This window comes from Ziziphus jujuba, chromosome 2 (assembly GCF_031755915.1).
Source record: "Ziziphus jujuba cultivar Dongzao chromosome 2, ASM3175591v1".
Taxonomy (NCBI): Eukaryota; Viridiplantae; Streptophyta; class Magnoliopsida; order Rosales; family Rhamnaceae; genus Ziziphus; species Ziziphus jujuba.
Window position 1 is genome coordinate 8623856 of NC_083380.1, and position 15541 is coordinate 8639396.

The following is a 15541-nucleotide window of genomic DNA, read 5'->3' on the forward strand; positions in this document are numbered from 1 at the left end:
AATATATATATATATATATATATAAGTAGAAGAAGAAGAAGAGGAGCCTCTCAAGTGCCAATAATTGAAAAAACATCACTGCATCAGTTAATTATGAAAAAGAAGAAAAAAAATTAAAAATAATCAAATTTACAATAAGCAAATGGCAATCAGCAAAGCACAAGTTAGAATGACAAATGCCACTTTACTAGCTGGGATGTGCTATTTTGAAACTGCTCTCATTTGTTTCACATCTTGTAGCTTTGAAAGGATGGGGAAAGCAGCTTCTCCAACTCCACCAAACTGGAACCGCATTAACATGTAATTGATTAGGGAATCAAATATATGAAATTCTTGAACTCAAAGAACGCAACAGAACAGAACAGATCAATGGTTTGACCTACATCTCATACTTCTGATATGCTTCCTTTCGTTTTGCCAAATATACTTCACTATCCTTGGGTAGATTGCTTAGAGAATTGCCTGCAGAAGTTACAGTAATAGAAGTTTGAGCAGTAATATTCAAAGTACGGATATATCTAAATGTATGAAATTAACCCCATAACCATGGACAAATCCTAGAAAGCATAGAAAGCATCTCAGTGCTTGAAGAAGGCAAAGATTTGTCAAAACACTAAAACTTGTGATGTTTGTTCTTGAAAAGAAGATAGAAAAGAAATAAACAGTATCAAATCATAGCCAAAGAGAAATAGAGCATGATTTACCAAGATTCATGAAAGTCCATTCTAATCACTAACGGAAAAAGCCAAGGAATAACGTATGAGGAAACATAGAAAAATTTAAGCAACTTCCAAACTTTCATCTGTCAGAAACCAATTAGATTTAGAGGACAATGCATAGCAATGGTTTCAAGCTCAGAACACATGTATAAGACCCAGCAGTGCCTCCATGAATAAATGTCAGTCTGCATGTTGCTTCTCAGAATCAACTTTTACTGTCCTTGTTCAGGTGATTCATTTCAGTAATGTACTGATAGTAAAGAGGTTAGTGGAATGTGTAACACTCTTCCCAGTTCATAATCAACAGTTAAATATGACCTCCACTATTTAGAATAATATAACTAGCCATACATGGGAGCAAGGCTGGTCGCTTCATTGCCACATCTTTGTGAACCTTTAGAGCAGCTGGTTTGTCAGTCTGGTGCAAACCCTGTTCAACAATGGTACTAGAATTATTTGCTTTATTTAAGAAGCAGAATAACATGCACATCAGACAAGTAGACTTTCTCATGTATCATTATCATATTATAAATGCAGTCAGCCAGTGATGAAATCATTAACTAGGGAAGCACATAACTACATTAATAATGTTTGCAGGAATAAATGTTTCAATAACTTATAAAATCATTTTTAGCCCAACTATAAAACCTTAAAAATCAGGTGTCAAAATCAAGGGACGCATTGGATACATCCCAAGTTTTATACTGGTGATGACCCGTCAACTATAAAACCAGTAAAGAAAACTACTTGGGCCAAAAAAAAAAAAAAAGAAAAAAAGAAAGAGCATCTTTCTATAGAGTACATGTCAGACACTGAAGGAAGGCCACAAGTAGCTCAAATGACAAGTATTCAATACCTTCTTTTTTTCTCTCCTCTTCAATATCTTCATATGGCACTTTTTGATGTAGTGCATCAGATGATAACGAGAATGTCTAGAGCACAACTGTTCTTGGACATTCGGGTTCTCGTTTAGCCAATCAGAAATATCTTTAGACTTAACCACCTCATCTTTATCCAAAGACTCTAACCAGGAATAAACTGGTCTCCACTGATCCGTGCGTTGAAATCGAGCATGTGGAATCGGAAGATCAACTTGGTTTGCTTCTTTCTCCTGCATATATAACAAGGAACAGCATGATCACCCACCTTCAGGTTCATGTCAGACAAACATGGATGGTCAATGCCAAACATATGTAATTCCATCTGAGAACAAACAGATATCAATTACATATAAATAAAAAACACAGAAATCTTATACATCATATAAAATGATGCAAAAAACGAAAATTTTGGAATTTCCCCAGAATCTAACTAAAACTGCATATCCATCTATCAGCACAAATATTTTCCAAAAACCTAGAAAATGATGTTAAACTACATCACAACAATGAAAAAATAGCAAAGCAATTACTCAAGTTTAAAAAAATAAAAACGATTAAAGCAATAAATTAAGTAAATTTCCCAAAAAAAAAAAAAAAAAGGGGTAACTGAAATTAGGAACCTGGTTGGGGAGCCTCATGCAATTCTGAATGGCAATGAACCTCTGACAGAGTTCAGAGCGAGGCATTGACTGAATGCCTTCGGGTAAAGAATCAAGGTTGGAGTCGAGCCAAGCTTCGACTTCGGCCATGGACACGGCTTTCGCTTCGGGGAATGAGCAGAGCCAAGCTCGAGCCATGGTTTCCCATTCCTGCGATAGGTCATTGTTGTTGTCGTTTTCGGAGGCTCTCTGTTCCTCTTCTTCCTCTTCTTCATCTTCTTCCTCTTCACCTTCCTCATGTTCCTCTGCTAGGGTTTGTTCTTCTGGGTTCGACATTGTAGTCTGCGTCTAAAACAGTCTTTTCCCGCGAACGAAACAAGAAAGGAAAATATTTTGCTTTCGATGGAGAGCGACGGAGGAGTCAATGAAGTATAATCAAAACGAGGACGTTTCGCCTATCTGGTTTTGGTTGAAGAATTTACCATACTACTATGTTTTACTACGATTTTTATGTTAAAAATAATCTTAAGCATTCCAACGGTAAATCATTTCCACTTAAAAAATACTTGTATATTTTATTTTTTTTTAAGGATCACAAAAATTAGATGAAATGATTATTTATTATTTTAATCTATAGCCATAAGAATGATTCTTCAACTTCTCTTTCTTAAGCTATAGAAAGATAATTGGGTTTAATACTTTAATTTGCCTATACAATACAATGATCATGACCATGTTATGGTCTACAACGTGCACAAAAACTTTTAAACTAAATAAAATTACCAACCCAAAAAAAATACCTCAAATTAAAAAAATTTAACAATAATAAATTGCTTATATTTTCAAAATTGTTAATAAGTTAGGCTTCTTGTCTAATTTCTACAATATGCTGTCCTAGTTACTACCAAACTCTACCTCGTCTTGTGGGCTTTGGCCAACTTTTTCCTCTTTTTCTTCAGTGCCTTTGGAACTTTATTCTTCCGTGCTTCTCTCTTCTCCTCTTTAACTCTCTTTTTGTTCTCTTTCCTGGCAGCTTTCTTATCAACAGGAACCTGCTGTGATTTGGTTTCTGATGAGGAATCGCTATCTTCCGACTCACTGGAGTTTTCTTCTTCTTCATCTTCATCTTCATTCTTAGGTGAATTGGAATGACTAGCCGGATTGAGAGAGGACTCTTCTCCAACGTTCGTATCCTGTCGTGTAGCAGCTTGTTGGACTTCTGAAAAAGCCTGCTTTAGCCCCGTAATGGTCTTATAGTACATGTCACCTGTGTCCCCACCACTAGTTAACCGCATTACATCCTCCTCGACATTCTTCACATGTTCAAGTGTCTTCGGAATAAAGGACTGAGAGTAGAGTAATAAAATACATTAGGTTTTAATGTCTTAAGAGTATTTGCTTGATTATGCAGTATCCAGAGAAACTGGGATAACAAAGAAACCCAAACATACAGCTTACCTGCATAAATACAGAGTCTGCAATTTCATCCTCTGCAGTCATTTCTCCTCTTGACACGATCTTTTGTTGCACCTGAAATAAGTCGAACAGTCATGATAACAACATTTCTTAGATTCATTAAGAAATTTGACAGAATAAGGTAGCACCAAACCTCTTCAAGATAACTATCAATGGCATCATCGGCAATACATGGATCAACTATGAAATCAAAGAGCTCTCGGATTGTCATGACAGCTACACCATGTTTCTTAAAAAAATCCTGCATGCCACCGATAGCTTAAATAAGCTAATTGCTGAAAAAAGGTTTCATTTTGCCCAAAAAACAAAACTAGCGGCACGAAATTAAAGCATTTAACTCTGGTATAAAGAGCTTACAGAAACATGAACACAATCTTCACGGAGGAAATCAAGGGCATGAGGATGATCAAGATCAACTGCTTGAGAAACATCAATAATATACAAGTGACCCTACCAAAAAGGAGGAAGACAGTTATTAACAATCTATGGTCACATGCACACGATGCCAAAGTTGTTTACAAAACTAAAATAGATGCTCACCTCATAAAAAAGTATGTTATATTCACTGAGGTCTCCATGCACCAGTTTGCACTTCTGATATAATGTCCGCATGGCAATTATCATCTGTTAATGAACCACTAAGAAGGTCATTCTGGTAACAAAACATGAAAAAGCATAAAGTAGCTTCTAGGGCCCACCTACATCGAAACCTGCTGCTATTTGTTACCAGCAGGTCCATTCCTACAGAATCTAGCCGTTACTTATTGTCATAAACTATGCACAATACAATCTTCAAAAATTAGACAGACCTCCCTGTAACCTTCACGCAGCTTGTCTAGTGATAAAGCAGCATCCTTAAGACGAGGTGCAGCCCAACCAGACTTTCCTATAACAATAACCAAGATTACTTAAACTGAGAAAGAAAAAGGTAATTCTCGAAGCAACTGCTTAGAGAAAGCTATAAGGGAAATACTTGTAGAACTTCTTATTTATTGGCACAACAAAAGATGTAATTAATCACAACCATGGGGCTAGAAAGTAGAACTTACCTATAAATTCCATGACCAGGACATGAAGTCTCAATAGAAGAGGAGTAGGGCATCTTATTCCTGCAGCCTTCAGCCTGAAATTCAAAACATCCACATCATATCCCACAATTAGTATGTCAAGATGCCCCTATGTCAAAATTCCAATCTGAATGATCTTGATGCATGAAGGAGAAAAACTATGTTCCTATTGATTAATGGTACCCCAGGAAAATTTAGAAAGCAATAAACAAACTGAAAAGGTTTTGGTATGGTATTTAAAAAGAAAAGAATTTAAAGAATAAAAGGAAAAGATACAATAAAATATAAAACTTGAAACATTTGTTTCCAAGACAACCTGAGATCTTCATCTCTGACGTACACACTAAAAGCCACATAAACATATGTGGGAATATAATATACTTTGTTCAATCATAATAGGCAGCAGCATTTGCTGCTATAGTCAGTTTCCAAAACATGAAAACCTCATCACACAATTAAGCTATCAGAACACAAACAGGATTTTTTTTAACTTCTGTAATAAAAGCCTAAAGATCATTAACCAACACAAAAACCGCATGGACATTCATCTAAGTTTCCACTTCCCAGTCTAGTAAGATAGATAGGACAGGAGTATTTATAATTATTAGAGAAAGATGATGACATTTGGTCTAACTCTTACCTCAGGAGATTCCTCATTTCTTTCTCAGCCCATGTCTTCACCATTTTCCTGGGATTGTGCTTACAGTATCCATATCTAAATCGGTAATCACCTTGTACATATCGATCCCTGTCCCTGAAGTTGTATAATCATCAAAGAAAAGTATAACACTATTAGGCTACAGCTATAAATTATTCCTACATAATGAAACTAGGAGACAACTGCTATTCATTTAGGAAACTAAACTATAGAAGAACTTGTCTAGAGGTACTCAGAACATTACTGTTTATTGTCAACAATTATGCACTACAAATTGTAGCAATTTTGATCAGCTATTATAACAAGCTCATAAGTTCACCAAACTTACTTAAATACCAAAATAGACGTTTTGTATACTTTAATTGCCAATTCTTGGCCATCAGATTTTGTTGCATGATAAACATTTGCCTGTAAAAGAAAAAGGAAATTGCACAATGAAAACAAATAAAGACAGATTTGCAAATTTAAGCAGAACACAGAACTGGAACTCACGATCACCACCCCTGTAGAAAGAACAGAAGTGTCAAGATACTATAACTATAAATCAATCTAGCTTAAACAATTACTTACTTCTTTCCCAGTTGAAATGCAGCCATTAATATCATGAAAAATGCCACGATTCAGCATCTTAAATAAAACCATCCGAGTTCTAGGATCAATTGCCTGAGGGAATATATAGAGTGAGTCATATTCTCTAAAATAACAAGCAATTAAATTTGATCCAATGAAAACCTTCAACCGCAGACAATCACTTGAAGCATGTAAAACCAAATGGGCATAGAACAATACGAAACCAATGCCTTATTTAATTAAAAACAACAAAATGTTTAGGAGGGAAAAGTAAATATCTTTGCAAAGTCCAAGAACTTTAAAAGGTAACAATTGCATGAATTAAACTTAAGACCCATCATACAATAAGGAATGAACACATTACTAGTTGGAGAGTTTTAGTATTGAAGCCAACATTCAAACATGATTGCAAAAAATAAATAAATAAATAAAAAATAAAAAATTCCTTAGACCAGAAAAAACTGCCACTAATCTTGTTCACCTGCTCAACAGTTGCACGGTCTGCTTTCTCAGTAGTTTTTGTTTTGCCAATTGCCATATCTCGAACACTTTCACGGATTGCGGTTGTCACAGAATTCGACATGCCAACGTTGAACCTCCCTTCCCACTCCTGCAACACAAACACACACACACACACATAAAAACAAAAATTTGAAAACTTAATTTTATTTTCATAGATCAAATTTAATTTCTATTTTTCTCTAGTCTAAGAAATTCAAAGAGCTAAGTAAGAAAAAAATCAAAATCAAAAACCTGTTAAGAAAATGCCAAAAAAAAAAAGGAATACCTCGAGAGGTGAAGCTCTAATGTGATTAGAGAACTTCTGGTTGCGATTAGAGAGAGGCTGTAAGGCTGAAGAATTAGGTCGAGAATGAACGCCTCCATGAGCATTTGGACGCCTGGAATTGAGTGTAAAACCTCCTTCCACCGCTTCGAGATCGTCCTTCGAATCCAACAAGTCCAATGCGTCTCCGATTTCTGAGTCCGACGACCACGAAACTTCTTCCTCTTCTTCTTCCTCCTCAAGTTCTTCTTCTTCTTCTTCTTCTACTACTACTACTTCTTCTTCCTCAGCTCTATTCACCACCTTCGGCTCACCGTTCTCCAATTTCTCTTCCGCCATGGACATGGTTAAACCCAAGCTTTCTATATTTAATTTTCTGTAATTAAAAGGAATTGCAAAAGACTTGTTTGTTCTTCGTTAAACCCAAAATATATTTTCTCTTTCCAATCACTTCTTTTCACTCTGTAGGGTTTTAGAGAAGCCTGGCCGCTAGAGCAACACCCGTTCGGGCGGGTGAGCAAGCAAAGAATGTCAATTTTTTTATTTTTTTATTTTTTTAATCTCTTTCTCTGGGCCTCCATATGCAAAAATTGCGTTTTTTGCTGGTTCTAGGAGACCCAACTATAAAAAGTGCCTAAACACATTCTGGGCCCAAATGTTTGGCCATGGACTGAAACTCTCCGTTCAATTTTTGTTGTGAATGTTTCTATATACACCCAAAATAATTGTATATATAAAATTGAGGTTGCCTTTTAAACTAGTCTCTAAACCATATTTATAGTTATATTTTTGGTTCTGAAAAAAATTTTTTTTTTTTGGGTTCATGGTAGATATACTGCATGTCTTAAAATCATTAATAATTATACTAAAAAATAATTTTAAAGTTAAAATGCATTACAAAATGAAATTTAGAGATCAAATTGTTGTTTTTTTAAGAACAAACAGGGTCAACAATTTAATTTTTAAATGAGATGACAATGGGAACCCATAAAAATAAAATAAAATAAAAGTGGAACATAATATCGAATTCATGAATCATAATGGTTATAACATTTAGCCTTGAGAAAAATCAAAAGAAGATTCTTAGCCACAAAAAAAAAAAAAAAAAGAGAATCAAAGGAAGATTAAAACAAAAAAAAAAAGGGATGACAATCTATTTAAAAAAAGAAATAAATATAACGAAAAAGATGATAGATACCTTTTTCCATAGTTTTCAAAAACTCATTTCAAATAAAGAAATGGGTTTTATTTTAAAACCCAAATATCTACTTCTATTATTATTCTTATTATTAGCATTGTTATTGTTTTTTTTTTTTTTTTTTTGGTAAATATCATTGTTCAATTTATTGTTGTGGTTGATAATTGTTCGAATAAAATATTTATTTCTTATCTTTATTTATGAATCTAAACTTTTCAAATGCATATATATTCCGAAATCCGAATCAATTCGGCAGTGGAAACCAAGTCATAGATATGCGTGAAAGACCTGCAAAAATTGTACCACCTTAGTTTCTACCTCATGACATCATGCTGGTACCTCGCCGTTGGAACTGTATTTACGCACATTCACACACCCCTAAAAGAGAAGAGAATCCAATGCCTTTTGCCACGCACTCCACGGTGGGGTTTTCCATACGTGTCACCATCCCATTACACCTAAGATACTTCAAATATCCTATTGATTTCGTTGACAAATATTTATTGCCTTCCTACTAGATCCTTGAAAATTCCTTTTTCTTTTTCTCTACATAAAGAAAAGAAAATAAAGTGGATCCCTAGTTCATGTGCAATGCTGGGCTTCCATTAGCTCATAAAAGTTCAATGGTTTTAATTTTTCTATTTCTTTTTTGCAATCAATTTTTTTTTTGACAAAATTACTATTTTTTCTAATAAAAGCGAAAGAGTTTAAATCCTTAAATCCTCCACGTCGCCTGTTTGAGAGAGTTTTTTATTTTTATTTTTTAACCAAAAGCTTTATTTGAATATTAAAAATTTTTTGTTTAAAAAATAAAAATATTTTAACAAAAGTTAATATATACTTATTGATAAAAAAATAAATTTTTAAACTATTTTAAAAAAGATCATATTTAATATGTTTTTTAGAAAAAAAATTATAAAATTTATATAAAAATTAGTATTTAATATATTTTACTGAGTATTTAATATAATTTTTTTATTTACATTTAAATATTTATTAATAAATTTTAAAAAAAAAATCTATTATACAAAATTTTATAGATCAAAATTCTATTTTCATTAATTATAACAAACAGACCTTTAATATATTATAAACCCTTATAATGGCAAAGTCATTTGATAATACAAACAGTAATTCCAAATGAGAAAATTCATACTTCATAATCAAACTTACGTGTGCATGTATTTATACAAATATTGATCTTTTAGGAAAAACTAAATTATATATGTATAAAAATAAATTAAATATGTATAAACATTTTCATAGTACGTGAATAACCACAATTTCCTTGAAAGGTCAAACTATTAAACTACCATACTATTAAAATCGCTTTTTACTTTTTTAGTGTCTACCCAAAGTATTGCACCTAAATCAAATTAATTATGGACAACTATGAGGAATGTAAAAAGCCAATCCATGAATTTTTTAAAATCACAGTGGTCACCGGTCACCGTGGCCCATTCATTCCCTGACCCTACGGTACCACCTTCGCAAAGTCGCATCGGTGGACCCTCGGCAAGGAAGTCTCTAGGCTCCCATTGTCCTTCTGCACCAACTTGGATTGAATACTAAAGTACTAATTTGGAATAGTAATTATGGTCACTAGTTTGAATTAAAATTAGTGCGGTGATACTTTTATTTGTTTCCATTGAATTTTATTAATATTTTGTATTAAATTATAATTTATTAGCTATCTTATAGGTTTATTTATTTACTTTTTTAATTTTGTTTTTTTTTTATAATTTAAACCAGTTTAGCATATAAAAGTAGATGTAGAAATAAATTTTATATTCCATATATTTATTTATTTTTTAATGTTTGATATGTTTTTTAGATTTTGAAAAATATATTTTCCATTTCAAAGAATATCAGTTATTTTTAAGAACTTTATAGTTTATTTTTCTATATTTTAACATAAATAAATTTAAAATATCCTTATTATATTTTGATAATTTAAGATTTAAATTGATTATCATATATTGAAGATATATAAACTTTAATTTTTTAATTAATTTTTATTAAATTTGAATATTTTTGAAAAAATATTTTTATTTTTATCAACCATAATATTATTTCTTTTCTTTTTTTTTTCATGAATAACTATTTATATCTTATTATAAATAGTCAATTTGTATAATAATTGAGCCTTTGAAAAATCTTATTCCATGAAAATAAATAAAATCTTATTCCATAAAAATAAATAAATCTTTATTTGACAGAATATATATTATTTTACTATTTTTGTATCTTAATATAAATACATTTTAAATTTTTTTTATCATGATTTAATAAATTTAGGTTTAGATGGATTACCATATAGCAAAAATATATAAATAAATATAAAATTAAAATTTTGATTAATTGTTATCAAAAATAAAAAATTTTGGGAAAAGATATTAAAAAAACACAAATCTAATTCTAATTCAATATTATTTAGCAGACAAAAAAAATAGGATTATCCCTTTATTTTATTGTTAATTAATAATTATTCTTATCTTATTAAAAATTATCATTCTATAAATCACATAATCACCTTTATCTTTTACCATGTCACTATATATATATATATATATATTCCAGTTATATGATTTTTCAAAAAAAATAAAAAAATTGAAAAATAGTTTTCAAGAATCAAATCTGCATTTCGTATTATTTTTTACCAAAAGATAGACCAAATGATTTTAAATAAAATAACAGGTGAGCTAATAAATTTAGAATTTACTATATATGTAGATTTGCAAATTCGGAAAAATTCCGAGCTCAACGCAATTAAACTTGGTTGCACATGCACACGATAATTCACCCAATTAGTCTCAACCGTGTTGCCTAAAAATAAAGTCCTGATTGAGTGATAGTCAACTAGACGTAAAATCTTCTAATTTAGATCTAAAACCCAATTTATTATTTTTTTCTTCTCAAATCATTTTTCACCTGTACAGAAAATAACCAAAGGAAGCCAAAATTTACCATAACTGCCACCACATTTTCAAATTTCTTTTTGTTTTTTATTTTTTTTAAATATAATTACAGTCTCACTACTTGTTCCCTAAATAATTTCTCCAACGCCGTCCACATCACCGTCAACGGCGTCGTCACCGGCAACATCATCTTCCAACCACCGTTCGATCGGTCGGCAGTGAGCCTTATGTCGTAGCTTCCAATCCAGCGCTTGACATCCACGGGAGCAGTAATTTACAACACCACAGACGGAGCAGCGGCGAAACTCATGCGGCCGAGTCTCGGGCCGACCGCACCCAACGTGACCGCAGAGTCTGAGCCTCGGGGCCAACACGCCTCGGCCCGACCCGAACCAATCTCTCAAAAATAGGTTCGCCGGATGAAACTCCGGCGCCGGCAAGCTGCAACCAAAATCACTCAGCAAAGGAAAGCTAAGCGGGGAAGAACCGGTCAAAGTCAAGCACTGGTAGTTATTCGGCCCCCATGAGGCGGAGCGTAGGACGGAAGCGAGCTCGCGCGCGTTGGCTTGGACGAGCAGACGGCGTCCCTCGGCAATGTTTTGGCGGACACCGTAACCGTCTTGAAGGCAATGGCCAAGCTCGCGAAGCGCGTCGATGTGGCCGAGGTAAGCAGCTCGAGCACAGAGAGCGACACCAGCTTTTAGATCCTTGTCGCTTTTGGAAGCACCGCTTCCGTTGAACTGAATCACGGCAAGCGAGTACAACGACGGCGCGTGAGATTTGATAGCTGCTTTTGCCATTAGCGAAGCTCCACTACCTCGGTTTTGTAAACAATAAAATCGGATCTGTTACCAAAAAAATAAAAATAAAAATAAAAAACACGAACCGTTTAATCGTCGTAAAATAGAAAATGAAAGAAAATAAAAGATTTTTTTTTTTCTATGTAAATTTTCTCGCGCTTTCTTTCTTTACCATTCCGAGGATGTAGCTAGCTTCCACGTTGCCGGCGTTAACGCACTGTTTGAGAAAACGCTGAGCGGAATCACACCAGTTATTGGCTTTGATAGCAAATGCTTTCGGGCCGGCTTTAGATAAAACCAGAGGATGGAGACCTAATCGATTCAATCTTTTGCATCTGCGCGAGTATCAGAAAATAAAAATCAAACACATTCAGATAAAAATGAAAACAAAAAGAAGAAAATCAATCATATCAATCAGGCAATAAAAATATTTTCTTCGAAACAAATCTTGAACAAAAAGAGGCACAGAAAAACGAACGGTGATTGATTATTACGTTAAGAAAATGTTGATGAAATCGGAAGGAGAAGAAGCGGAGGCACTGAGCTTGCAGAGAATGAAAACGACAAGATCATCAGGTAAACCATCGAAGAAATCGGATTCCTCCGTGGTGATTCCATGAGAGGTTTTAAGCTTTTTCCCGCACATAATCTTTTTTTTTTTTCACTTTCACATAATCCAAACAGTATTGCTTGCTGTGCGGTGCGTGCGTATGTATATGCGTTTGTTCTTGTAGTGTCTTTTTTTCTTTTTTCTTTTTTTTGTTTTCTCTCTCCCTCTGCTCTCTCTCTTAGCCCTGCGTGTGTGTTAGTGTGTATATGTGTCTGATTTTCCTAATGATAAAGGACGAAACAGGATGGACGGGGCTTTATATATACAACTGAAAGATAGATGGACGCCAAACTCAAGCGAAAAAAAATGATGTGGGCCCATTATATGCAGATAAATGGATTAATTATTAGTTATTTAATCAACTTTTGTTTTGATTCTTAAATCTTTCAGTTTTTTTTTTATTTGTTTATTATCATTATTTTTTTGTCAAAGCAAAATTTGTTATGTTTGATACAATAGGACATGGTTTCAACACCTAGCATCCCACAGGAAAAAGAAAATTATATTTTTTCTATGACCTATATTAATTCTTGTAGAACTATCTATTATTTAATAAATAAATATGCAAAGGGGTTGATTTGCAAAAAAGTAAATAAATAAATAAATAAAGCTGCAGCAAGATGTTAACACAAAATTGTTATAGCAGTAGGATTTATTCAAAAAAATAAAAATAAAAATCCATGGAATCCAAATCGCTGTTGTAAATTGGATAAGCATTAACAAATCTTGGTGTCTTTTTGAGTTCTCTAATGCACCCGTGACCATGTTTCTTTGTTATTATTATTATTATTTTTTTTTTCTCCCAAGATCTTTATTGTAAAAAAAAAAAAAAAAAAAGTAAACTTCAAAACGTAAATGATCAAACAAATTGAAAATAACAAAGTAAAATGTGCAATACTTTAATAGGTATATTTATTAAGGCCTCGATTAACCAATAAACAACATAATAAACGTGTTGCTTAATTACATTTTTATTTTGTTTTGTATTTTTTGGCGCCGTCTCTATGAGTGACGGAAAAGCCAAATCTTCCTAGTCTTATGAAAATATCAATCTCCTTTGCTCTTGTTAACAAAACCTGCAAAATATATATATAATTTAATTGAGTTTTTTTCATATAAAAAAAAATTATAATATTCAAAGACACAACAGGTCACGTGAATTCTACGTGTAAGCGCTTAATTAATAAATTCGAAGGCATGCCCAAATTGATTAAATTTAAATTACACATGGAGTGCTATAATATATAGTTTTATAAAAAATGGTTGGTAAATTATGTGGGGGCAAAGGCACAGCCCAATTCTTCCACATCTAGGTAATATAGATAATACACTTTTGGTGTCCGTACGCATAGTGGGAAAAGAGCAAGTTGAGAGAGTTGGAGAGATGATAAGTTTTTGCATAATGAAAGTTAAAGGCATATATAGAGACCAGAGAGATATTTAAAGTGTGGGGCACAAAAAAAACAAAACAATTTTTTAATAGTAAAAAGGAAAAATCACTCATTGCTATAGTACATGAATATATACACATATATATATATATATATATATGATCTGGGATTATATGAAATTATAGGTATGGATAAGGTTTGAAGATGTGGAGTTGGTGGAATACAAATCTTTTTCCAATCCCACCGAAAATAGATGAATAACTTTGTTTGGTTTGGTAGAAAATGAGTGCTGCATTGCTTTGCTGCTCTAATCTATGTGACCCCTTCTCCCATTCAATTTCTAATTACTTTCCATGTTGAATATATTATAATATTACATATATTTTAATTATTTATGTATATTCACCCTCACATAAACAATCATACCGGTCTTAACAAAACATGTACATTAACAAACAAATAACATTGTTATTTTGTAACGGAAATATCAAGTAAACAATATATATATATATATATATATATATGTATTAAAATTCATGCGGAAAGTGTTTAATCCCATATCCTAAAATTTGATCATGCTTGTGATTAAATGTTACCATCTTTCTCCAAATTAATATAACACATGCCAAAACGATAAAATCATATTGATACTTGGTACAAAACATTTACAATAGCAAATGATAGTTGTTATTTTTGTAAGAAAATATGTACATATATACCTTTTTTGTACTATATGATTTGTACTGCATGCTGAGATAGTGAAAGTTGGAGATTTTTAATTAGGTTGTATAGTTAATTGAGTCAAGCAACGAAATGATCATGGTGCAACATAGTTTTCATGCATGCTTTTTAGAAAAACAATTTCCACCCTTTCATTTGATTAATTGACGTTTTCATCTGAACGCAATAACCCACCATGTTTCATCATTAATCTCATCAACATTTAATTTTTCAATCAATTATTTATTATCTCGTGTATGTATGTATATGTACATAATAATTATATTTATTGACTAATGAATTAAAAAAAACAGTGTAATGTTCTTGATGTTTGCAGAGAATATTTGTAAGTTACTTTGTTGCGTGTTATATATATAAACTCATTAATTAATTTATTTTGATCTTCTACATCAAGCAATCCAAATCATAATCTAAATATATATATATGGAGTACATGTAAATAATAAGAGTGTATATATTAATTCATTATCAAACAAACAAAATTAATTATGAAAAAAGTTTATTTATATATATTCATGATCGCTGGGGACAGACATACCCATTTATACTTCCCCTTAATCTGAAGGTCTAATTTAACTGGCTTTCGTAACAAGCAAAGCTTCCATGATCATCGATCAATCAGATTATTATTATTTTTTTTTTAATATTGTTTTTCTTTAATATCCATACTTAAATATTGACATACTTAATTTCATGTAATTTACTATATATTTTTTAATGTAATTTTCTTTATATATACATAATATGCTTTTCTGCAGGTTAATTTCTTGATGTTGTCAACAGAAACAAAGTGATTGAATAAGAGGTTGTTGAGGTTTTCCTTCTTGACATTGTTGCAATAAGAAATAACGAAAACGATTGAAAGTAATATTTTTCTTTTTTGTTTTGATATTTTTCATAGACAAAGTTGACATACAGTTATAAATATTATATTAAACATATATGTTTTATAATAGATTGAATATCGACCACATAAATCCATATATGAATCGTATAAGCAAAAATATTATAGTGTTAATTCAAAAAATTAAATATATACTTTTACTTTTTTATAATAAAGTGTAGGAATTAAAATTGGAAATTATTTTCCCAAGAAAAGACATTTGACTTGATTCCCTATCATTTTCCG

General features: G+C 32.1%; 3 protein-coding genes across 3 annotated transcripts; all 3 read right to left on the reverse strand.

Moving 5' to 3' along the window:
* Positions 1 to 22: 22 nt before the first annotated feature.
* On the reverse strand, positions 23 to 2663 carry LOC107418020 (uncharacterized). Its single transcript, XM_016026688.4, has 5 exons — positions 2221 to 2663; positions 1576 to 1830; positions 1071 to 1149; positions 384 to 462; positions 23 to 282 (listed from the first exon to the last, which is right to left on the reverse strand). The coding sequence occupies exons 1-5, from the start codon at positions 2533 to 2535 to the stop codon at positions 228 to 230; spliced, it is 783 nt and encodes a 260-aa protein (XP_015882174.2). The 5' UTR covers positions 2536 to 2663; the 3' UTR covers positions 23 to 227.
* A 342-nt stretch (positions 2664 to 3005) lies between these two features.
* LOC107418015 (uncharacterized) lies at positions 3006 to 7288 on the reverse strand. Its single transcript, XM_016026682.4, has 12 exons — positions 6758 to 7288; positions 6452 to 6580; positions 5971 to 6063; positions 5729 to 5808; positions 5383 to 5496; positions 4725 to 4798; positions 4485 to 4561; positions 4216 to 4299; positions 4033 to 4125; positions 3809 to 3916; positions 3658 to 3729; positions 3006 to 3545 (listed from the first exon to the last, which is right to left on the reverse strand). Exons 1-12 carry the CDS (start codon positions 7097 to 7099, stop codon positions 3111 to 3113), a joined length of 1701 nt encoding a protein of 566 aa, XP_015882168.3. The 5' UTR covers positions 7100 to 7288; the 3' UTR covers positions 3006 to 3110.
* A 3535-nt stretch (positions 7289 to 10823) lies between these two features.
* On the reverse strand, positions 10824 to 12517 carry LOC107418016 (F-box protein At1g67340). Its single transcript, XM_016026683.4, has 3 exons — positions 12165 to 12517; positions 11843 to 12005; positions 10824 to 11715 (listed from the first exon to the last, which is right to left on the reverse strand). Exons 1-3 carry the CDS (start codon positions 12314 to 12316, stop codon positions 10999 to 11001), a joined length of 1032 nt encoding a protein of 343 aa, XP_015882169.3. The 5' UTR covers positions 12317 to 12517; the 3' UTR covers positions 10824 to 10998.
* Between the last annotated feature and the right edge of the window lie 3024 nt (positions 12518 to 15541).